General features: G+C 38.9%; 1 protein-coding gene across 1 annotated transcript in view; it reads left to right on the top strand.

The window, feature by feature from the left end:
• LOC149815345 (biotin carboxylase 1, chloroplastic-like) overlaps window positions 1–26429 on the top strand; it is a 51500-nt gene that overhangs the window by 21985 nt on the left and 3086 nt on the right. The window contains exons 5-14 of the mRNA XM_089990288.1: window positions 1814–1912; window positions 2228–2284; window positions 2830–2901; window positions 15973–16062; window positions 16256–16315; window positions 16734–16919; window positions 18906–18998; window positions 19084–19165; window positions 20745–20851; window positions 21006–21081. Of these exons, the coding sequence (XP_089846414.1) occupies window positions 1814–1912; window positions 2228–2284; window positions 2830–2901; window positions 15973–16062; window positions 16256–16315; window positions 16734–16919; window positions 18906–18998; window positions 19084–19165; window positions 20745–20851; window positions 21006–21081 (922 nt within the window). The remainder of the gene's footprint in view (window positions 1–1813; window positions 1913–2227; window positions 2285–2829; window positions 2902–15972; window positions 16063–16255; window positions 16316–16733; window positions 16920–18905; window positions 18999–19083; window positions 19166–20744; window positions 20852–21005; window positions 21082–26429) is intronic.

Genomic DNA, 26429 nt, shown 5'->3' with positions numbered 1-26429 from the left:
AGAATGATGGCTAGTTGATCTCGCTTATTAGTGATTTATAATAATTCCTTGAATAACTCAGTTGATGCATGCTTGACAACCCAGTTAGCAGTTTCTGCAATATAGACCCTTTCTTATGCAACAGGCATGTCACCTCATTCAAGTGCACTTGAAGTCACTCAACTGAGTGTAAGTTCTTAGTAGATCCATTTTCATTTGATATTCAAGAAAAAAAAGCTGGCAAAAAAGATTTCTTAAACGTGGTTGTATATCAAGCTGAGCTCATTGGAATGATTATGATTGAAATATGTATATGCTACTGTTGATAATTAAATTTGTACATGGGAGGATGAGACTTACTTGGATTCACTTGAGATCCTTCTTTAAAAACGTAGGAAGCGTTGTTACAAGCTCCGACCATCCTTTGCCTTGCGGGAAGGTAAAGACAAAACAAGTTTTCTCAATCCTCATATCTTGAATCGCTCCATCGTGGATTGCAATATGCAAAACAAACATAAAATTGTGTAGAAGTACCTAATCAAAGATTAAATAAGATTGAAATAACCAGATTAGGGATATGGGGAAAATATCTTTTTCGAATGCAGGGGTTCGTTTGATCGTTTAGGCTCATTCTTCTGATTGTAGTAGATGTGATCGTTCTTCAGAGGCTTCTTGGACAACGCGTTGGCAGGATTGATGTAGATGTATTCTTGCAAAGCTAGCACGTAGGTATGCAAATTTCAGATGCCTTAGGGTATAGGGGTAGGTCCCTGTTTATAGATTTGAATGCACTCATCTAGAAGAGTTCTTCTCGTGCAAAGATTCATCCAAGAAGAGTCCTCCCGTCCTGGGAAACGTACTAGGATGATTGGAAGGAGATAAGGATAAGCTCAGTTTTATTTGCATCTCTTTGGTACATTGGATGGCGACCCTATCGAACGACACTCGTGTTCTGCCATCCATGGCGGGCGGTCAAACTGTTTTGCCGTCCGTCACTGGAAGACTAAATTGGTTCTGCTGTCCAGTGTTGGGGTGTCCGATTTTTGTACCTGAATATTTAGGAAAAACATTAGAGATTGAGCATCATAAAATTTTTGGTGTCTACAACTATAGATCCATTTAAAAAGTGTATTATCAAATGTTTGTGAAAGCAGTGAGGGCATGAATGATGGTTTTCTTACTACAGTTAAGATAGACACAGAAGCTTCAAAGGTTCCAAGTGTTTGCTTCTCGACTATAAGCAGTTGAGAGAAGCACGATTCCAACCTTTTTGACTTTTTGTTAACCAAGAGTCCACCATATGTCCTATATATACTTAAAATGAGAAATTAGAGTAAAGCAGTTGCGTTTTTCTGTGCTTTTGAACTTCTTTCTTTGTGACTGTGTCATAACTTTCAGCATATGTCATCCATTCAAAGGTTGATATTAGCATACTTTGTCAAATCCTCTTCAGACTTCAAGTTAGGAACCCTACATGCGTTAAGTGCTCAGCCCTTATTAGAAGCTAGTATGGAACCCTAGATGGTGTGGTACCTTAAGCCATTACAAACAGCAATACAGATATAGACAGAAGCCATACATGATAAAAAGGAATACAACTAACTGAAAACAGAGAGGCTTTCCCTTTAGTTAAGTGTTATGATCCTAGGACATGATAAATACAGAGATTGAATCATTTTTCCTTTCTTTTGGTTGACTTCTTGGGGTTGGGTTGGGGCTGGGATGATGAACACATGGAAAGCTCTATCCTCTTTCTTCTGTGGACAACTATTACTTTTATTAAATTTTGTAAATGCGTGTTGCTGATCATGATTCCTGATGGAATCACTTGCAGCCAGACAGCATCCGTGTAATGGGTGATAAGGCCACTGCTAGAGAAACCATGAAAAAGGCTGGTGTTCCTACTGTGCCTGGAAGTGATGGGCTGATCCAGGTACCAACACATGTTTTCTGTGCATTCCTATGTCACAGGGATTCGGCCAACTAGGTGCCGACGCGACGTGGGTGTGTTTATGGCCAACTTTTGGGCTTTATATATATATATATATATATATATATATATATATATATATATATAATTTTTATATTTTTGCCGCATCCCCGAGCCCAAGTTTTTTGAAAGTGCCGCACCCCTGCACCCGCACCCATGTGACATAGGTGCATTCTATTTTTTTTAATCTATCTTTTTCGTAATATTGATCTGCGATTTATCATGAATTTAGTTCCATTAACACAATCAACTTTGCAGACAACAGAGGAGGCTCTTAAGCTTGCTCATGAGATTGGTTTCCCGGTGATGATCAAGGTGCAGCTTCTCTCTTGATCTTGGTGGTCTACTTTTCTATTCTTTTTCCAGTTATAGAATTTTCTGGGCTTTTTATGTACAATCAACTTGTGCAACTGTTCTGAATTTGGATGATCGTGATCAAATTCCAGCTTGAACTTCCTAGCACAGAATCCACCATATCTCACATTATCAAATGAAAAAGAAACAATTGGCCTTGCCATGGTAATAGCAAAACCATAACATTACTTGATTTTGCACACATACACTTGCATGCATATACACATATTTCATGCATGATAGGAGCTTTTAAGATGGTCCTGCTGAAATCCTACTTATTAAATGAGAGTATCCAATGAAATAATATCTTTGGGTGGTGGAAATCCTCTAAGATGGGAATCATTAATCACCTTGGCAGAATGAGTTCATTTGATTTAAATTATTGCATTTCATTATTCCGTGGATGTTTCGTGCAAGGTATTAATTAGCTTAATTTTCATTACCATCATATGCAAGTTACTATATTGTGTGTTTTTTAATCTGATGCCTCAAATAATGCTTCCAAGGCAACGGCTGGTGGGGGCGGACGTGGAATGCGTTTGGCTAATGAACCTGAAGAGTTTGTGAAGCTGTTGCAGGTACAATGTTTGAAGTTATTTGTCTTCATTTTGTCAAAATTTTGGTATACAGGGTTTATGAAAGCATGGTTTTGATCTCAGGATTTCATGCTGTTTATGAAACTTTGTGTAATGGTGTCGGTTCCAACTTCCAACTTGTGATCTTAATAACGTTTGTGCTCTACTTTTATAAACAGTTACTTGGTGGGAGAAACATTGTAAATTTATATCGTTTACTGAAGTTTAGAGTTTCTTGAACATAATCATGAAGATCATCTCAAGATCCAGATTTGTAAAATTGGGGGCTTCTGTGGACATGGTTTTTGAGTAATTTTCATACACATTCCAGTTGTTGGTAATATCTACATATATGTTCCATAAAAAAATGAATGCACTTATGATTTCTAGATACAAAAGAAAGATGAAAAAAATGAAAAAAAAGAGAAAAGAATGTAACAAAAGGCAAGGCATTTGAAAGCAGACATTGGCTTTATCTTGAACTTAAAACCTACTTTAGCAGGGCAAGGTAGATGGGAAGGGCATGCAATATCCTTACTGTTAAGGAGTCTATTGGTTCAGTTATCTGAATAGATGCTGACAGTTACCTCCTGAAATCAATGTTACGTTCTTCCAGGTTATGTTTTCCATAATAATCTTTTAGGGTCCTGATGATTGCTGAAGATAAGTGGTAGTGTAACTAATCTGTTGTAGATTTGCTATTTTGAAATCATAAATAAAATCCATACATCTTGTTAAAATACGATGATCTCCACGTTCACCTGTGCGAGAAAGGAGAAACACGATATTGGGAAAGAGGCTGCAGAAAAATAACACGGTTAAAGTGTTCAGCGTGTTCTCATTGTATTAGGGTATGAGTATTTAACTTATACATACTTTTAGGGTACAAAAATACCCTTTAATAACAAACAGAATTACAACACTATGTTTGGATCTGGATCCGATCCGGTACAGAAGTTGGGTTCGGTCCTACACAAACACAATAACGACTTCTTTTCAGCCTCCCTCAAGTTGTGCATGGTCTTGAACCATGAACAACTTGCCTTTCAGAAACCAGAATTTGTCCTTTGTCAGCCCTTTGGTGAAAATATCCGCAACTTGCTCATCGGTTTGCACAAACATAAGCTCAATTTCCTTTTCTTCAACTTTTTTTCTGACAAAATGCTGATCTATCTCAATATGCTTAGCTCGACTGTGATAGATGGGGTTAAAAGACATATTGATGGCACTTTGATTATCACACAACAGAAGTGATCGAGCAATCGGTTCTCCCATCTCTGTTAGGAGATGTCTTATCCATGTAGCATCAACAGTGGCAGCAACCATCGATCTATATTAAGCCTCTGTACTCGACCTAGCAACCGCCTTTTGCTTTCTACTACTCCAAGACACCATGTTCGACTCAATGAAACTACAATAACCAGATACTGACCGTCGTTCATCTAGGTCACCCGCCCAATCAACATCAGCATAAATAATGATTTTATGGCCACCTTGATTTGATTCACTTTTCCTGTACACCAGCCCATCACCAACTGTACCTTTTAGATACCGTAGTATTCGCTTAACTGCCTCCATGTGCGGTGTATGAGGTTCATGCATAAACTGAGATACCTGATTAACCGAATACACTATGTCAGGTCTAGTAAAAGTTAGGTATTGCAGCATGCCAACTATACTGTGATACCTAGTGGGATCCTCATATAAATCTCCTTCTTTAGAACTCAGTTTCTGATGGATGATACTTGGAGTTGCTAATGGCTTACAATCTTTCATGCCTGCCCTACTAAGAATATCCATTGTGTATTTGTGTTGAGTAAGAGTAAGGGTATCACACGTCTTATCAACTTCCACCCCAAGAAAATACCGCAGATCTCCCAGATCTTTCATTTTGAATCTCTGATTTAATAACTTCTTTACTTTCTCACTATGACCTCTTCAGTTCCCTATGATAATAATATCATCTACGTATATCAATAGAAGAGTGGTGACATCTCGTTCATTGTGAATGAATAATGAATGATCTAGAAGAGACCGAGAGAAACCGTGCTTCTGTATTTTCAGTGAAAAACTCTCGAACCATGACTGAGAAGCTTGTTTCAATCCAATGAAAAACTCTCGAACCATGACCGAGAAGCTTGTTTCAATCCATAGCGTGCTCTTTTCAACTTGCATGCATACTGATTGGCATCTTGTTCTGCGTACCCAGTGGGTTGTTCCATATAAACTTTCTCTTTTAGGTCTCCATGCAAAAAGACATTTTTTACATCTAGTTGGCTCAATGTCCATCCATGTTCAATGGCTAGACTCTAGACAATACGAATGGTCCCCATCTTAACAACAAGACTGAAAGTTTCATCAAAGTCCTGTCTTTGTTCTTGTGTAAACCCTTTAGCTACAAGTCTAGCTTTATACATTTCAATGCTCCTATCTGGTTTATATTTTATCTTGTCCACCCACTTCAACCCAACCACATTTTTATTTAGTGGTCTAGGCATAACTTCTCATGTACCACATTCATGTAGGGCTTCCATTTCTTCATTCATCGCTTCGATCCATCTTATTGAACTCACAACTTGATAGAATGTGAGAGGCTCATCTTCTTTATTTATGGACGTTAGGAACAATTGAAAATCCAAAGAAAATTTTTTATAGCTTACCCACCTGTCAAGCGGATGTCGGGTCCGGGTGGATCTTCTGATGTCCAACATCTGTGGAGCGGAAGTAGAAGGACCAACATCTGTGCAAGGGATTGATGAGGGGTCTTTCTCACCCCGGGTGTAGACAATACCCTTACACCTTACTGGCTCCAAGTTTTGTGTGGTAACATCTTCTGGTTGAGAGGCATCTGCTGATTCCTCACATACCTCTTTCTGACTGCAACCTGTAGGGCAATCATCCCTAGTATTGGAGAAGAGTTCTGAATTTAACCATGGATAGTACACCTCAACTGTGGGGCTTGGAGTAGCAACATGAAGTGTAACGCCCCAAATTTCAAACTTGCGAACCTTTTCAGAAAAACAGGCAAGAGACTAGAAATATCTCTTTCCTTCAGAGTTTGTTTATGAAATCAACAGAAGATTTTTCTTTGATAAATCATAAGGCAAGCTGACAACTTTGGGCACGTTAGCTAAAAGAACCAAAACTGACAAGATTCGGATATTCTAAGGGAAATCCGATACAAACCCAAGCGTCCAGGATGTGAGCTAAGAGTAGGAAGAAGTCTTGAAGCCATCTTGCAATCGCGCCATCGCCCGTAGTGTACCTAATCATCATCTGTACCCATAGAATGGGTTAGTTTCGCGAAAAACTAGTAGGTGCATAAGAGAGACTACAAAAAACTGAATTAAGTACATTTAATTCAGTAGGTTACGCAGTTTAAAGCAGATATGCAGTTAAACAGGCAAGCAATGCAAGCAGGTGAATAGTGCAAACACGTAAGCAGTACAAGCGAATAAGGCGTGCGAGCGAGTAAGTAGTGCAAGCGAGTAAGCAGTGCAAATGCGTAAGTAGTGTAAACAGTAAGCAGTTCAACGCTAGTAAGCAGTGCAACTGACCAACGCAACATACGATCCATTTGATCGTAAGCTGTGAACTACTACGCAACTAGCTTGTTCTCGTTCCTAGAACGAGGTCACAACATCTAATCACCACCAGGACATAGTTTGTCACTCGCTACTTCTAACCAACGCTTTGTCCTGAACGACCTTAATCTATCCTCATCTCTCAAAGTCTTACGCGGCTAACCGTCACCGGTTATGACGCACTAAGGCGTCATACCTTCTCAGAAAAGCTCACCCTTCCGTAGAAGGTCCAAAACATGATCACTAACTCAAATCGCTAACGATCTGATTCTCACACCTGAGTCAAGCATGTAATCATGCTAAAACAGAAAGCCGAAACTATGAATTCATAGTTGGCTATCACAAACAATCTCAGAAGATCGTCACAGTTCACCATAACTTTTTATGGTAAGCAAAAACACAAGATCCACGTTGGATCATTCGGTCTGAGAGATATACGACCGCCCTAGAGGGTATACCTGATCTTGGACCCTACACTTCCTCACAGGAGTTCACCGTCTTTGCGGTTACCCGTTCGTGGACAGTATACATCCTCACAGAGATCTCCCACTCTAGCCGGGTCACCTGATCTAGGAAATGTATAACCTCACAGCGAAACCTTTGGGAGATCAGTCCCTAACAAATGCTATATCCAATGAAAATCATTGCGATACACGCATCCACACAAATGACCGCTCTCAGGGTCTATAGCCACTAATACAAACAACAAGATCAACGCCCAGATCACCTGGTCTGGGACATGTATAACCTCACAAGGAATTCCGCCCTAGATGGTATATCTGGTCTTGGACCATACACTTCCTCACAGGAGTTCACCGTCTTTGCGGCCCGTTCATGGACAGTGTACATCCTCACAGAGAATCTACCACTCTAGCCGGGTACCTGGTCTTGATCATACACACCCTCGTAGATAATCCTTTGGAGATCAGGTGCTCGACAAACACCCCACTCAGTGATGCATGCATCAATAATCGATTGCTCTAAACCATTGCATCACAAGCCATTCATAAGCAATCATACGGCAACAGTTATATCACAATATGTAAGCAGCTTATAAGACAAGTGACCACATCAATCCTAGTTGCCACCAGTTCGTAGATTACTAGCTGTATGCAATCACATCAATCATAAGAGATGCAAGCCAACAAGTGCTACGCTACAATAAGCACCAAACAATTCAATCAAAGGATAAAGCAAGTCACATGCTAATATGTAGCAACTGGTATAATGCTATTATTATAAGCATTTAACTAGTATGAGAAACTCCTTATTACTCCGCAAAGAACTGCGTAAGCAGTTTAACCAACTAGAATAACGCCTTGACAGGCATGCACAGTTCAACAAGTAGCATACTAAACTATCGAGCAAGCAAGCGAATTAGTAGTGCAAGCGAAGCAGTAGTGCAAGCGAAACAGTAGTGCAAGCGAATCAGTAGTGCAAGCGAAGCAATAGTGCAAGCGAAGCAGTAGTGCAAGCGAAGCTCACGACTCAACGACCAGTGTAAACAGACCTTATGTTTCGATAATTACGAACCTGCGGGTACGCGCAGGCAAAACGTAGAACCAACTGAGACTAGTTCGGGCGTCTGTTGTTCTATGTATTTTCAATAACCCGAATAGCTAGTTGAGTTCGCTCTAAAGGGACGGCTTTAGCCGAGAGAGGATTCCCCAAAGGAGGCTGTGCCACGGACGCATCCAACTTCTGCAGAAGTGTTGAGCTAACTAATGTAGCCCCTTTCCCCTAACTCCAATGATTGGGGAGGCCGGATCGTTGCCCGTAGGGTGGTTGTTAACAACCTGTCCATTGGAGTTTGTACCGCTCTGTCCTCTCCCTTGACAGACACAAAGAAGCGAATAGGTACATTAGGGGTTGCTTAACTAATGACCCATTCTATGCTGTGGTATTTAAACCACTCGAGCATCTTTCCTGTGAAGGCGAATGTGAGGCCATTTATGTGATTACAACAATTTGCATTTAGCGTTGTTCGAGGTCGCACGACCGTCTCATCCGATCATCGCAGTACTAGACGTGTTGTGCACGACTACAAGTACTCTAGGATGAAGGGGGTATAGCTCGTCAATAGAAGCCTCAACAGGAGTGTTTCACAAAGATGTAAAGTTTATCAACTTTACTCTATCTTTTAAAACAACAGTACCTTGTGCCAACATGATGCATGTGATTATCTCGAATCACATCCGCTATCGGGGTATCTATATGTCTCGCATGACTCGATACCAGCCTCGATAGACGGGATACAGGTTTCTCAACAGAACACCCGCTAAGAAGTTCGCTCGAACCCCCAATTTGGGATCACCCGAGATATGCCAAAAAGGCGAGCAGAACCAGCCAGTCACATCCTTCCAAATGCTTCGATTTGGAGCAGTCTTCGATGCTTTTGTGCAGCTCCCTGAAATCTCAAGTCGACTCTGCAGGACTGCACACACGAAGAGTCAGGATCCTTGCGAGGTATCCCTTTCCTTAGACGAGGATGTGTCGCTCACTCTCGACTGAACTCTTGTCGCAAGAGGGAGTGATAGATGTCTCTTGCATCCTCCACGAGGATGCCTCAAACGCGTATGCAATGAGCGAGAACCTGAGCGTCGTCTGCAATAGCAAAGCAGTAACAGCACATATGCAAAAGCAAGAGCCTAGCGCAAAGCGCGACGGCAAAGTAAAGACTGTAAGCAGGGGTGCAACGCAGAACCTTTGCGCGATGCGCGACGGCAAGGTAAAGGACAAGGATCGCGAAACCGCGTCCTGGAGTTAAATGCGTACTCGTATAAATATATATGATATATATATATATATACACATATATGTTTATTTAGTTGTCCTTTTTAGTTAATTGAACTCAATTCAATTGTCCAAGTCTTCTGTGCAATCTTCCCCTACCTTAAGAGGTGATGGTCCTCGTATGTCAGCTGCGTAGGTAAGCACGAGCTCAAGCCATGAAGAGCGAGCAGAATCCACCGTTCAACCTGTGATGCTAAAAAGGTTAGCATGCTAAAATACAAATGAGAAGTGGGTCCGGTAAGACCTGCAGTAGTACCAGACCTCGATACGAGGTTAGGCAGGGAGCTCAACTCCCTGCAGAATGCAGAAGAGCACCAAAGGCAGCAAGATCAAGGCAGAGGGGCGAAACCCCCTACCGGAAAACAAACAAGGTGCAGGGGGCAACGGTCCCCGCCAACTTTGAAGAAATGCGAGGCAGGGCCCAACGACCATTACTGCCGAAGAACAGATGCAGGCGACAGGGGACGTCACCCCTGTTGACGAAGGACAGGCAGGGCTCCAGCCCCTGCCGACCTCCCAGAAACGACAGGCAGGGGCTTTAGCCCCTGCCGATCCAAAAGTGTCAGGCGACAGGGTCAATGCCCCTGTCGTTCTGTCAAAAGACGTTAGGTAGGGGCCACAGCCCCTACCGGTCAACGATAACAGAGAGAGAGTGAGGGGCAGGGGCTGCAAACCCCTGCCAGTCGATCAACAACAGGCGGCAGGGGGGGGGGGACATCACCCCCTGCCAACCAGTCGGACACAGGCGACAGGAGGCGTCGCCCCTGCCAGCCTGCCGACTGAAAAGAAGGAGAGAAGAGGACGATGGTGCAGGGAGGGGGCTCGACCCCTCCCCTGACCAAAAGAGACAGCAGGGAGGTTTCAACCCTCCCATGCCGTCAAAGGTAGCAGGGAGGGTTCGACCCTCCCCTGCCGTCATGAGGCGTAGGGAGCAGGGAGGAGGGGTTCGACCCCTCCCCTGCCGTAACAGAAGCAGGGAGGGGTCGTGCCCCTCCCCTGCCGAACAGAGGGAACAGAGAGGAGGGGGCGAGCCCCTCCTCTGCCTGAAGAACCACGAAGAGGCAGGGGCTCCGCCCCTGCCGAAAAATCCACAAAAAGGCTGGGGGCAAAAGCCCCTGCCGAAAAGATGGGCCGACACAGGGAGCTCCACTCCCTGCCGGCGAAACAAGAGGGACAGGGGGAGCGGAGCCCCCTGTCGACACGGCAAGTTACAGGGGGCTGAGCCCCCTGTTGAACCAACAAGTTACACGGGGCAGAGCCCCCTGCCAAAACAGTAAGCGACATGGGGCGGAGCCCCCTGCCGACACAGTAAGTGACAGGGGGCGGAGCCCCCTGCCGGCGAATGGCGACGACAGGGGGCTCTGCCCCCCTGTCAGTCGACCCAAAGAGAGAGAGGCTGGGGGGAGTCCCCCTGCCGATGACAGGGGCGCAACCCCCTGTCGGCCGATCTCTCTCCCGGAGAAGAAGAAGAGGAGGCGGGAGAAAATAGGGGAGACGAAGAAGAAAAACGAAAGAGGAGGGTACCTGGAAATCATCGACGGCGGCAGCGGCAACGTCGGTGGGAGGTCACAGGTGGCGGCAGCGTCAGCGTGGTCGCAGAGGGGAGGCTGTCGCCGGCGGCGGCCTAACAGTCCTCTTCGGCAAATCACCGAAGACGAGGGAGAATCAGGGAGAGAGAACGAGAGAGGAAGAAGGGGGCGGGGGTTCTCTTTGAAACCCCTGCCTCCCTGTCTTAAAAACACGGGAGGCGGTGCCTCCATTCGGGTCCGGGTCGTGTCTAGGTCCGGATCCGACCCGAATCCAAGCTTAAATTTTTTTGTATCCGATTATTACATGAAGGCTTGGATTAGCAGGTTGATTGTCAAAATTCATCTCGTCAAAAATGACATTTCTCGATATTTTGACATGTTTGCTCAATGGATCATAGCACCTATACCCCTTGTAGTCTTCAACATATCCCAAGAACCTGCACTTTAAGGCTTTGTCCTGAAACCTGTCACATGGGTGCGGTTGTGGGCGTAGGTGCTGGTGTGGGGATTCGACACTTCCAAAAAATCCGGGTGCGGGGGTGCGACAGGGGCAAAAATGTAAAATATATATATATATATATATATATATATATATATATATATATATATATAAATGGGAGAGAGAAAATCCTTTATGAAAAAAAGGATTTGAAAAGGCAGGAGCTGTCAGCAGCTGACAGGAGCTGTCAACAGCTGACAGGAGCTGTCAGCAATTTTTTTTTTTAAAAAATTTCGTAGCCCATCAGCAGCTGACAGCAGAATTTTTTTAAAAAAAATTTCGCAGCCCATTTCATAGGGCAATTTAAAAAAAAAAAAAATCCAAAAAAAAATGGACCTAAATGATCCTGGGTGCGGTCAACGCACCCAGGATCGGGTTGACCGCACCCGGTGCCGCACCCGCGTCGAGTTGCGTCGACGCGGGTGCGACACCCTGCTAGCCGAATCCCTGTGACATAGCTTGAAACTTATGTCTCAATGAACCGTCAACGTGAACATAGCAAACCGATCCAAACACACGTAATTCATGATAGTCGGGATGAATGCCAAATAGGGAGAAAAATGGTGACCTATTTTCTAAAATGGTCATGGGCAGCCGATTTATCACATGGACTGTGGAGTGAAAAGCTTCTGTCCATAGGGTGATAAGGAGATTACTCACATGCATCATGCTCATTGCATTCTCAACAATATGTTGATGTTTTTTCTCAGCAATCCCATTTTGTTGAGGCGTACGTGGGCAAGACACTCTTCTCTTTATCCCATTATGCTGAAGGAAACTAACAAAATCACTAGAAGAGAATTCACCTCCTCCATCACATTGAAAATTTAGAATGTTTGTAGAGAAATGATTTCTGACAAATGAATGAAAATTTTGAAACAATAAAAAAACTTCTGATTTGTGTTTCATAAAAATATCCAAGTATAGCGTGAATAACTATCAATGAAAATAAGGTAATATTTACTGCCGGAATCAGAAGCAATTGGGGCAGGACCCCAGACATCAGAACATATGACCTCAAAGGGCCTTGAAGCTCTATTATTGATTGAATTGAAAGGCAAAACACGACTCTTACATAAGTGACAACTAAAACATTTTATATCACTGGCTTCGGGACTCATACTGGACTTAGGAATGAAATTATTCAAGACAAGTTTTTCAATAAAATGGTGACCACAATGACCCAAACGACTATGCGAAAGAGTTGGCTTATTACATTCAGAAATGACAAACACATAATCGGAAGAAACAAATGATGGATGCTGATGAGGCTTCAAGGATGAACAAGCAGAATGAACGAAGAATGAGGGATCTTCTTGGGAGATGTACATGTTTCCTCGTCTCTTTCCCTCAGTGAATGTCTCCTTTGTGCGAAGATCCTTTGACATAAACAAAAAATGGAGTAAATTCAACTGAGGCGTTAACATCATCAACAAGTTTTGAGACAGAAACAATATTCTTCTGAATATTAGGAGTATGAATAACATTTAAAAGATTAAGAGAAGATTTGGACATGGGTATAATGGCATTTCCAATATGTGAGATGGAGTGATGAGAACCATTTCTTGTGACTATGCTATTCTTACCAATATAAGGAGTAAGATTCAAGAGCTTACCCGCATCGGCTTCGGAGTCAACGTACCAAATACCTTTATCATTTTGTTTCATATTCAAGCCTGCCAATAGCAACTCCTTTACTTCTCCATCTCTCTTAGCCTTTGTTTGTAGGGTTTTCCCCTTATTTTGAGGGTTGAACCAACAATTTGCTTTAATATGCCCTTTCTTATTGCATAGGAAGCAAGTAGGAATGGGCTTTTGTCCCTGTATATTGGGCATTGAAAGTAGACCACGACCCCCAAAGGCATTTCTCCCTTGTCCTCCCCTTCCTTGAAAAGAATTTTCTCCTCTACCTCTACCATAAGTTAGCCCCGTGGCCAACACATCCTGAGTTCCTGAATGCGCACGGGTGTCCTCAGAAAACCCTTTCAGGGTCATTTCATATTGCAGTAGCTTTGCATGAAGATCTTCAAATTTTGGAAGCTCTGGGAGACACAACCAGGACATTACCAAAACATGATAGTCTGACCCCAATCCACTCAAGGTCTGTTGCACCTTGTCTTTATCACTGACGAGACATCCTACAATAGCCAGATGATCTCTGATGCCTTTTATTTTATTCAAGTACTCCATAATAGACATCGAATCTTTCTTAAACATTTGAAATTCTCGTTTGAGAAACACGATTCTCGCTTTAGAGATCTGCGAATATGTTTGAACTAGCTTGTCCCATAGTTCTTTGGCTGGACAATCATCGGGAATGGCTACAAGAACTTCTTGTGAGAGTGTTGAGGTGATGTATGCCACTAATGCTTGATCTCTTTTCACCCAAGCAATATATTCTGGTTTTTTGAGAAGAACAATAGATTGCGCCCCTTTATCATCCTTCTTTTCCTGCGAAGTGAACTCTGGAGGGGGTGAGACTGATCAATCCAGATGACCAGAGAGATCCTGACTCCTTATAAAAAGAACAATCTGCCTTTTTCAGCTCAAGAAATTAGAATTATTCAGCTTTTCAGAGACTAATTGGCTAAGAAAGTTAGAGGAAAGGCCTGACTGTGGGAAAGTTGAATCCATTGGAAGATAAAAAGGAAAGAAGAAAGAGAAATTTCAAGAAAAATTTCTGGACCAAATTTTAACTCACAAAGAACTTAGTTACTCGAATATTCTGTCCTTTTTTTTTTTGGAAGTATGACAAATATATTGTATTCGGGTATGATCAGAAAGAAAAACTGATAAACTAACTGAATATCAACATTAAATCAGTTCCAGATTAAGTGGAAACACGAAACGAGAATATGAATACTTCAGGATAAAAGATATTGCAGACTGACACAGTAGAAATATTAATTTCAGAGAGTATAATATTCAGATCGACAGTAAAAAAAAAACTGAATATCAACAGAAAATGGTTCCAGATTAAGTAAAAACATGAAAAACAGGAATACGAGTATTTCGAGATAAAGATTATGCAAACTGAAAAGTCACAAACATTAATTTCAGCAAGTATAGGATTCTGGTCGACTGCCATCGATGTCTCTTCACATCGAGAAACCCAAAATGACGTCAAGAGACCCAAAACGAGAACCCCTTTGGTTTAAGAAAAAAGAGAGTGTAGGTAGGCGGCAGTTTCGCTTTTCAAATAGATTAACTGATTCTGAATCTCTAGAGATTCAGATCTGAAGAAGAAAATAAATCTGTTCAGAACTGAAACAGAGAAGGAGGAAGAAGACAATAAATCTGAAGAAGAAGGTGTTGACGTTCTTACCAGATCTGAAACAGAAAAGAAAAGAGGAAGAAGACACAGAAATCGGGGTTGAAAAAATCAGATCATCTCCTTGGTCATTCCTTCTGGAAAAACAATCCCAGGCCCAGTTTTAACACTGCTCTGATACCATGTTAAAATACGATGATCTCCACGTTCACCTGTGCAAGAAAGGAGAAACACGATATTGGGAAAGAGGCTGCAGAAAAATAACACGTTAAAGTGTTCAGCATGTTCTCATTGTATTAGGGTATGAGTATTTAACTAATACATACTTTTAGGGTACAAAAATACCCTTTAATAACAAACAGAATTACAACACTATGTTTGGATCTGGATCCAATCCAGTACAGAAGTTGGGTCCAGTCCTACACACACAATAACTTCTTTTCACATCTTTCTCTGGATTTCATTATATCTGAGATTCATCTTAAGTTAGTGTTTTAGTAGTCAGAAGAGTAAGAATTACCATAAAAATATTGCCAATTAAATATCATTAATTCTTTTTGGTCGGGGTTGTGGGTTGCTGTATATGTAAAAAAGACTATGAAGGTGTTCTCATTATTAATGCCACCTGTGAAAGGATCTATGTAGTTAAAATCCCATAAAAATATTGCCAATTAAATATCATTAATTCTTTTTGGTCAGGGTTGTGGGTTGCTGTATCTGTAAAAAAGACTATGAAGGTGTTCTCATTATTAATGCCACCTGTGAAAGGATCTATGTAGTTAAAATCCCACCTAGGCCGCCTAGGAGCACCTAGGTAAGTACCTAGGTTGGAGGAGGGGTACCAAGGTTGGTATTTTATATTTGTTTTTATAATATTTAAAACATTAGTAATGTTTTGTTTGAGTATTTTGAAAAATTTGAGTGTTTCAATTTTTTTCTTTTATTGTTATGCTTTTTATATTTTTATTTTACGTATTTTTATTCTTTTGTGCATCTCTAGGTGATGCGGCTAAACAAATATTTGTTTAGATGAAGTTGAATGTTAGAAATGTAATTATATTTTAATTATTTAGATTCATTCATGATTGTTTTTAAAGTTTCTGTTGTGTTGAATATGTATTTTATACTATTTGTAAGAATTTATTGTAAATTTTTAAGTTTTTCTTTTTTTTGTCCCAACTAGTCCCGCTTAGGCCTTTTACGGCGCTGGCACCTAAGCGCTGACTAGCGCTTTTGACTAGTTAGGTAAGGATGTTACACTTATTGCATGGGCACATTCAATTTTATTTGTTAATACTTATTTTAAAATTTAGCACTGCCTCTTCTAACTAAAGCAGTTTTTTTGAAGTTATAATCTTGAGTATAGGCGGTTCCTGAATAGGATTTTTGATTTTACAGCAAGCAAAAAGTGAGGCTGCCGCAGCATTTGGTAATGATGGAGTTTACTTGGAGAAGTGCATAAAAAATCCAAGGCACATTGAGTTCCAGGCAAGTCTGATTGGTCCTATAATTAAGTCGAGAATGTCACACTAGTTTTTTATTTTATTTATTGGATTCAGTTAAGTTAGAGCTGCAGAAAGGTATCACAGCTTTGGTGTTATTCTGATGAAAGAATTTGGGCAGTTTTTTTTAGCAGCTTTGGTGTTACAATTTGTAGAGTTTATTGTTATTTGGTTTACAGGTTTTGGCAGATAAGTATGGAAATGTTGTTCATTTTGGAGAGCGTGATTGCAGCATTCAGGTATGCTTATATAATTGTTTTACTTGTGATTTGTGATTTCATTTTCCTGATGAATATAAATTAGACGCCTTTGAATATCATTGATATCTCTGACTCCCCCCCCCCGCTACCATCTTAATTTGACTCATTGGTCATTTTATCATTTTACAACCATTAAGGTTCATGGAATTCCAAACACTCAAAAAACTATGTGAATACATGTGCATATGCATGCATGCATGTATGTGTGTATGTATTACATTTCTACAAATTCAGATAGATATTTCATGTTTGATCATCATCTTTTGGTCCTTCCTTTTCCTCTTTTATTTATTTAACCATCTAAATCAGTCTTTCTCTTTATAGTCATCTTATTTTTCATTGGTAGCATGCTCCTTTTGGTTTTGATTCATTTTATTGTTATTATTATTTATGACAGAGACGGAACCAAAAGCTTCTAGAGGAGGCTCCATCTCCTGCATTGACCCCAGAATTAAGGAAAGCTATGGGTGATGCAGCTGTTGCAGCAGCTGCATCTATAGGCTATATAGGCGTTGGGACAGTTGAATTTCTCCTGGATGAAAGGGGCTCATTTTATTTTATGGAAATGAACACTCGGATTCAGGTATATTTTGCAGTTGCTCTGTTTGGAATCATAGTCACCTATATCGCCCACATTTTGGAAATATCGTGATATTATTTGGTGATTTAAGGTAAGCCGATAATATCAGCAAAATATTTTCAAAATATCATCAAAAATCAAAATATTGTGAGAATGTATGTGTGCTATTAATGGGAAAAAATATTTTTATTTATTTTAAGCTAGTTTTTGTATTTTGAAAACTTTTCAAACTTATTTCCTTTTTTTTCCAAGAAAAATATGTCACAGGGATTCGGCCAACCAGTGCCGCACCCACGTCGATGCGATGCAGGTGCGGCACTCGGTGCAGTCAACCCGACCTTGGGTGCGGTCAACGCACCTAGGGTCATTTATGTCCAACTTTTGGACTTGAAAAAAAAAGAGGCCCGCTGAAATGGGCATGACAGCCAGAAAACTTAGGAACTGGTTTGTCAACGTGGCGAGTTTCGAGACACAACTCTTCAACTTTCTTTACGGCAACCACATGCCGTAGCCAACTACCAAGGAGTCTCTTCTCCGAATCGTTTCTCTGGGTCAAGCGCAGGCTAAACCTGCGAAGGTGCCTGGTTCAACAAGAATCGATTGACAGCGGTGAAGAGATCTATTCCTTCTAGATGCAAGTGTGACTTGCTGAGCTTCTTATGTCTCTTGAGTTGCTTCGTGGTCGAAGGGAAATGATCCTCATCGAATTCTGCGGAGGGGATTGCAGTCGGGAGATACCTCCATCTCTTGGACAGGATGCTGGTCCTCACCACAATTTTGATGGGGAGTGAATAAGGCAATGCATTGATAATGCACCTGGTGGCTTTCTTCATCATTCTCACCTTTTACTGAAGATCTGACACCTCTCGTAGTTGATGAGATCTTAACTTTTCATGAAAATCTGGATGGTCTTAGAGAACAACCATACTGTACCCTGAAAATTGAAGAGAGAACAATCATTCTGTTAAAATAGAGGGTTCAGGAAGGCGAAAGGGTAATGATGCCCATGTTGGCCCGTACAGATTGCAGTCCACTGTACCTACCTGCAAATATTAAATCAGATTTTGATTTCCTTCCGAGATATGTGCTGGGCTGGAGGTTACGTACTAGAAAAATTAATACAAAATATCTTAAGTCAATGAGCTGCCAGATTTTGGGGCAGGATGTAATGATCATGGACAATACAACCTTTCTTCAGGGATGACCCAACTTGGTTACCATTCAAAAGTAGCTCAGTTACGTAACTAGGAGAGAATAACTAAAAGAGTCGGATGGAAAACCAAGCATATATGTCCTGGACAGGGGGAAAATGGGGTCTCGCCCCGTTTGGACCGGTGTTCGTACCTTATTTGGTTCTTTTACATGTAATCAAATATCCATCAAATCCTGATATTTGTCTGATTCAATAGCAAAAAATTAAAACCATATATGCATCTAGCAGTGCTCGATTAAACTATTAAACTCGGCTCAGACCAGTAGAGCTTAATGAAGCTTTGAAACTCGATTAAGCTTGGTTAATGCAGTCTTATAATGATGAATTTTAGCATATATATAATTTTTGTTTTTTAAAATGTATTCACAATAATTGTTTTTTGTTTCATTAGTGTTACTGTTGTTAACTGTTAAAACTTCAAAATTATATATATATATATATATATATATATATATATATATATATATATATATATATATATATATATATATATATATATATATATATATCCACACCCCCGCACCCAAGTTTTTTTAAAATGCCGCATCCCCGCACCCGCACCCATGTGACATAGCAAACCTATTATTTATTTATCTTTCTTATTGTTTTTTATATTATTTAATTTTTAAAACTCCTGAAATTTTCCTGAGAAAAACCCTCAGCGATAAATTACCTTGAATGATATAGGTGACTAACATTGGAATGAGTAGTATAATCACTGTCCTTCCACTGGCTTTTATCAACAAAGAATCCTTGTTTCCCCATGAACAACTTAGGTTGAACATCCAGTTACAGAAATGATATCCTCAACTGATTTGATTGAGGAACAAATTCGTGTTGCTCTTGGGGAGAAGCTTCAGTATAAGCAGGTAATGTGGGAAAGCAATCTGATTTTCTCTCTTCATCATGTGCTGAATGTATTTTTCCTAGCAAACCTGAGTTCTTTATATACAGGACGACATTGTTCTCAGGGGGCACTCAATAGAATGCCGTATCAATGCAGAGGATGCTTTCAAAGGATTTCGTCCTGGACCTGGTAGACTTTTCTTTCTACTGATTGATTGATACAATTATATAAATGTAGTTAGTAGCTATATTGTGAACTAAGGCGTGTGCTTGGATAGTGAGGTGTGAATCCTTGTAGATGAGAATTCTCACTCTGCCCCACAATTGTTTGTGAACTTGTTCTACATGAATCCCACTTCTGCCCTTTCTCTTTAGTTCTGAAGTGAGAGACAAAAGTGGGCTTCCACCATTGTAACTTAATTTACCATCTTTAGAGGTGGTAGTTGTATTTCTTGAACACTGACTTTTTACTTTTCCTAGTCAGTGACATGAATCACATTATCCAATGAGAATTCACCTTCATCTGGTCAACCCTAAATCCAAATGCACCCTAAATCTGGGGATTCTCATTTGAATTTGTCTGGGCACTTGGAACAGATGAAGTCTTGACTCCCAACCATCCCAGCAATTCACCTCAATTCAGCTGAAGCTCTGTGGACTTGAGCGATCTCATCAAGTTTTACTCAAGTTTATTGTCAGTTTGGATTGAGTTTCAAATGATCCTTGACAACATTTATTGAAAATAAATTTGAACTGTTTTTTCTTGTACTGGGGTACACTTTCAGACCAACCCTGTTTTGGTTAGCTTATTTATCTTATGCTGGCTTGTGATTCCCAGATTTGGTGGAGCTCACTAGTAGATTATCTACCATAGTTTACATGTAGTAGGACACCCACATTTACCTGGTCTCTAAGTTTGTTTAATCCAGTGGTCCGGTTAGAACTTCTATGAAATCAGTAACTAGCCAAGTGTATCACAGCAAAGTCTGGTCATAGTTGTATATATATATATATATATATATATATATATATATATATATATATATATATATATATATATTAATTGATTGAACTCGGTCAAAGTTGCAGAGAATCAAGTCTTAATCATTTCATGAGCAATTGTGCATCTCTTATTTAGACCCAATCGAGAGCAGTGCAACTTCTTCTGGCTATGACATTATTGTTTCTGTTTATTTATAGGTTCTCTTTTCTTCAAAAATTTTAGTGGTCAGAAAATGAATAATCTTCATCAGTTGAGAAACATGCTAAACTAGCACTTCACAGTCCAGTTCTATTGCACTGTCATTCTAGTTGATTATGACTTGTGAATTTCCTGCTCTGATTGAAGTTGAGCATTGTGTTAATCAGCTTCTAAATAATTGGTTTTCCGATTCTGTTCGAAGACTGCAATCTCAATTGCCACTCTTCCGCTGGTAAAAAAAAGCACTATTTGCTGTCTTTCTGTGTTTGTCCTACTATTTCATCCTAAGATACTTTTTATAATATTCTCATGCCTTCAATCAAAGTACTAATAAAGCATGTACCCTCCCTCCTACTATAAGAGGTAGCTGTCAAGGTGTTTTTTTTTTGGATGGGGGGGATGATTGCTCTTTTTTTTTTCTTTCAGACACCTGCTGAAGCGAGGATGACTTGGTCAAATATTTTCTGTATACCTTGATTTTTGTTACTGATAATATGATCATATCCTATAAACATATTTCATCCCTAGTTCATAACTTTATATGTCTGGGTTTTGTAATAACAAACAGGGAGGATACAAGCATACTTGCCATCTGGGGGCCCCTTTGTAAGGATGGATAGTCATATTTATCCAGATTATGTGGTTCCTCCAAGTTATGATTCTCTTCTAGGAAAGGTATTCCTAGCTTTCTCTTTATATGTATCACGTAGTATGCAAGCAAATCTCAGTCAGCTGTTCGAGATTTCCTTTAGTGGTCAAGCAATGCCTTTTCATTCAACTGGCAATTGTCCTTTTATACTGAATGTGCTAAACTTTCTCTGGTCTTTAGCTCATCGTCTGGGCACCAACAAGAGAGAAAGCAATTGCACGGATGAAAAGGGCTCTTGAAGACACAGTAATAACAGGTTAGCATTATTTATTGTTTCAAATACCACTTGTGCAAGCCAAAGCATGGTGACTCCCTGGGGGCAAGGGGTAAACCCACAGAGTTTTACGCTGGCAGGACAGTGATTGTAAGTACGGCAGGCAGAGCCAGCGCAGCTGGGTCTCTGATCCTGGGGGCGATTTCTCCATGTAAATATCAAAAATACCACTTGTAGGATTTGTTCATTAAAACTACAGTATCTTATTATGGCGACACAACATCTACCATTGACGTACTATTAACTCTGATTAGTTCATTGGTTTGTAAGATATTGTGTTCTCTTTACTGTGACACTATTTTGGTGTGTTTTCTCTTGATTATTCTTTTGGTTATTTTTTTTACAAGCATATTGGTGTTAGAAAGTGACTTTGAATATTTTAGGTTCGATAATGAACCCATACACATGCACATTAAGTGCGAATATACCCACTTAAGGGAACAACACAAGCACATCAAGTGCTAATACATAAACCCATAAAAGGGATAAATATGACTTAAAGTCATAAGTTGAATATTATTGAAGAAATAGGAAAAAGAGGGTAAAAACCCTATACAATGGAGCATAAGCTCCTCCAAGGAGTAAAGAATACAAAGGGGGAGACCCCTATTTATAACACAAGAGAGGGGCCACATAGGGGGCTCCCAAAGGAGTCGTTGGAAGCCCCCAACGGTCACATTTGTGACCGTTGGGGGCTCCCCAACGACTCTTTGGGGAGCCTCCCTAGGTGGCGCAAACCACAAAAAAAATAATAAAAAAAGAAACTAAAAATAAAAGAAAAATTACATGCATATTCCAATTGGAATATGCGTAAAATGACAAATTACAAGAATACCCTTGAGGGTATTTTAGGAAGAGAAAATATATATATTTATATATATATAAATATATACATGTACATTTAAGGATTATATTTCAACATACATATATGTGTACGAGTACACATATTTTAACACCCCCCCTCAATCTTTGCGGAGAAACGAAAAGATTGAACAAAAAGGCGCAAGACTCCAAGAAGCTTCCGTAAGGATGCTATTGAAACTTGTAAATGCCTTCTTCCAATTGCCTTCTAATGGTGAACAAATGTCTCGATCCATTCGGGGTACTTCTTTTTATCCTATCTCCAAGATCCTGTGGAATAACAACAAAGAAACAAGTAAAACATATCTTTGCACTTTACTCAAATGGAACATTTCTAACAAGATTAATTGAAACCATATCGGATGACACATCCGCAAAACAATGGTGCAAAAATATGACTTATGCATAGAAATTTGAAGCACATGATAGAATAATTATTTTAGTATGAAAAGTAAATTTAGAAAACCAAAGTTTCAAAATCTTACATCATGTTAAAAAGTGAGCGGAAGCAAATTATGCGGAAATGAATTGCAAAAATGCATAATGCATTCATAAGGTCCAACATTAGACAACCATAACCCCATAATGGGGAATAACACAATGGTTCCCTAAGGAACACCACAGTAAGCCTACGAAGAGGCATAAGTGACATATGCTTTATTGAATGAGAGCCTAAAAGATCATAAAGAGCATATGCATATATTTTTATGAAATTAATTAATACTTTAAAGGAATCATTAATGAACATGCTCCAAACATGTAATGAAGTGCCAATCAAGAGAAATGAAGTCTCCAAGCATACTTTAGACAAAATGAACACAAGAGTTCAAAAGGTTTTAAATCCATTTAGGAGGCAAAATAATGAGTGTTATTTGAGTAGAGAACCTTATACATTTAGAAAAATCTCACTCAAATGACAAAAAAAACTCATTTTTCATATCAAATACAAAAGTGGCCAAAAATATCAATTTGATTTTAAAATATGCATATCAAATATATGATTCTAAAAGAAAGCAACATATGAATGAAATTTCATAAATTTCAACAATAGTTCATCCATTACAAGCAACTACCTCATTAGTCATCCAAAAGCCCATAAATCAAGTGTATAAGCTACTAGATCAAGAATAAATATAATGCCATTAAAGGCCAAAGACACACACAAAGGTGTGCCAAAGAACCTCTTGTCTACATATAATAATACTTGAAATGAGTGCATCTACGACAAGAACAAGAGAATGCACGCCAACATGGACCAAAAGCAGCTCTTGTCTACGTAAAAATACAGTCAAAACCAAGTATGTTCAGCTACTAGAACAAGAGTAACAAGCCAACCATGGGCTAAAACACAACACATCTCTTGTCTACATAAGATGACACTTGAAATGAGTGAAATAAGCCAACCATGGGCATACACCTCAGCGACTAGATCAAGGACACAAATGCCAACATAGGCTAAAATCACACACCATGGTGTGAATCAACGTGTCTTGTCTACATATAATAACACTCAAGACAAGTGTGTTCAGCTACTAGACCAAGAAAGCAAAAACCAACAAAGGGCTACCAACACACGAAGATGTAATAAAATTCTTGTCTACATATGATGACACTTAGATAAGGGGCATAAAAGGAGAAGACTTTTGAGGCAATAAAACTTGTAATGACAAACATATAAATAAAACCTTGAAACAATATTCTTCAAAAAGAATACCCATAACAATATCATTTTGGAATAAATGTTTGAATATACACACACCAAGAACACTTGTGCACAAAAGCACAAAACATAAATGTGCAAATGCACTCATATGATTCATAAACAATAAAAGGTTGGGCAATAATCCTCAAAACCTTGATTTTAATATACCTCAAAACATTTAAGGTTTTAAACACCATATATCCATCGCATTTACATATAAATGAGAGCATCCATTAGATCAATGGCCAAAAGAGAAAAAATGAGTGACACACTCATAATTAGAGATCATATAACAAATCATTTTAGAGTCCCAAGGTGCCCATAACTCACCTCAACAACCATCTATAATATGGCAAGTGGACAATCTAGAATGATATAACACGAGGTGCCCATAACTCACCTCAACAAACATCTCTAATAAAACAATAATAAGGCCAAACAAATGATGCATTAAATAACATGTTATGGACAAATATAAATGCCACAAAAAAGGCAATAAACACTTTAGGAATCATTTTTCAAAGGAAAGAGGACCGATTAAAAATTGAATCAAAGGTCCAATATAATCAATTATAATAATATATTTTATAACAACAATTTTGCATAAATCCGATTTATGCTTAATCTTCAAAAGAAGTCATTTATACAAAAAAGACTTATTATGCAACTAACACAATTTATGAAATATTAAGCAACATCATGCGTAAGAACCGATTTGGAATAATCAAAAAGTAAAAAACAAGCCTCAACTATGATAGATATAAAGTGCAATTAAATGCACACAAAATGATAATAGATACACTTTTATGCAATGCAAGTTTTTAAAATGACAATAATGTTGAATGAGCAAATAACAAACTTAGGCCAATATAGGCATTCATAAAGATGGTGAAGTTTGAAAATCTTATGAAATCCACTATTGTAACTTAAAAAAAATGATGCTCACAACCAATCTTCTCACAACAACCATGAAATCTTCATAAAAGAGTATATACTCACAAGAAGATTATAAGGACCGAAAGGCTCCTTAAAGAGAGCACAAAAAACACACAAAAATCCCAAAGAAGGGGGAAACTCCACTAACGTGGTAGAAATCCCAACAAAGAAGAATAATAGATTTATTAAAAAAACTTATGATAAAGTAAGATTGTACTATGGCATAAATCTATAAAATTAAACATTTATCGAGGAAAAATTCAAAACTCTTAAGTTTTCTAAAAACAACATGACTTAATAGATTATTACCAACTCCTAATGCAATAAGTACGCAACAAACATTAGTGAAGACCATAAATTTTATAATGAGACAAGCTCTTTAAATCAAATTGAAAAATCTTTTAAGAGTATAAAGATGCAAAGAAAATCACCATATTCTATAAGACCATTTTAAAACTTAATTCAACCGGAAAAAAACCTTTTAAATGTTGCTTATATAAAAAGGACACATTAGGAAAGTGAATCAAAACTTATTAAGGAATTTTTCATATATGTCAAGCATTTTTCAAAAAAACTACACCTCACAAACATTTTAATCTTAACATACCTTTCTTTAAAGACTTACCATTCATATAAAAGGTATTCTTATAAACAAAGTTAGGTTTAAAATATAAATTCAAAGCTCCAATGGTCATAAATTTTTACCGACTCATTAAAGCAAGTTTTGAGCAATCATATATCTAATTTTTCGCCAAACAAGTTATCATTTAAAATTTTTCAAAGAAAAACATACGAAAAAGTATGTATACGAAAAAGATTCAATAGAGTATCAAGTAATTCAAATTTTTATAAAAAGACATAATGACAAAGAGTACATATAAAAAAGGAACATATTAAATTCTTCATACAATACTTAAAGAAATAAAATGCATACCGAATAACTTTAAGAAAGAAAAGAGAGAGAAATGAATACTTCACCATTTTTCTTTAAAAATTTCTTGAATACCACACTTCCCGATGCACCAAAGAGCAACTCGATCTCAACCGAGCTCTGATACCATGTTAGAAAGTGACTTTGAATATTTTAGGTTCGATAATGAACCCATACACATGCACATTAAGTGCGAATATACCCACTTAAGGGAACAACACAAGCACATCAAGTGCTAATACATAAACCCATAAAAGGGATAAATATGACTTAAAGTCATAAGTTGAATATTATTGAAGAAATAGGAAAAAGTGGGTAAAAACCCTATACAATGGAGCATAAGCTCCTCCAAGGAGTAAAGAATACAAAGGGGGAGACCCCTATTTATAACACAAGAGAGGGGCCACATAGGGGGCTCCCAAAGGAGTCGTTGGGAGCCCCCAACGGTCACATTTGTGACCGTTGGGGGCTCCCCAACGACTCTTTGGGGAGCCTCCCTAGGTGGCGCAAACCACAAAAAAAATAATAAAAAAAGAAACTAAAAATAAAAGAAAAATTACATGCATATTCCAATTGGAATATGCGTAAAATGAAAAATTACAAGAATACCCTTGAGGGTATTTTAGGAAGAGAAAATATATATATATTTATATATATATATATAAATAGAGATACGTATACATATATATATGTATACGTATCTTTATATATATATAAATATATACATGTACATTTAAGGATTATATTTCAACATACATATATGTGTACGAGTACACATATTTTAACAATTGGTTGGACTACCTTTTTCCCTTTTCAATTGCACACAATTACTTGATGATCCACACAGACACAAATGCAACTCTCCCAAACTGCATGTGGGGCATTTTCTTTCAGACCCAT

Source organism: Nuphar pumila, chromosome 15, assembly GCF_984573655.1.
Source record: "Nuphar pumila chromosome 15, dmNupPumi1.hap1.1, whole genome shotgun sequence".
In the NCBI taxonomy this organism is placed as follows: Eukaryota; Viridiplantae; Streptophyta; class Magnoliopsida; order Nymphaeales; family Nymphaeaceae; genus Nuphar; species Nuphar pumila.
The sequence above is the reverse complement of the archived record's forward strand: the minus strand, read 5'-3'. Positions and strand labels throughout refer to the sequence as shown.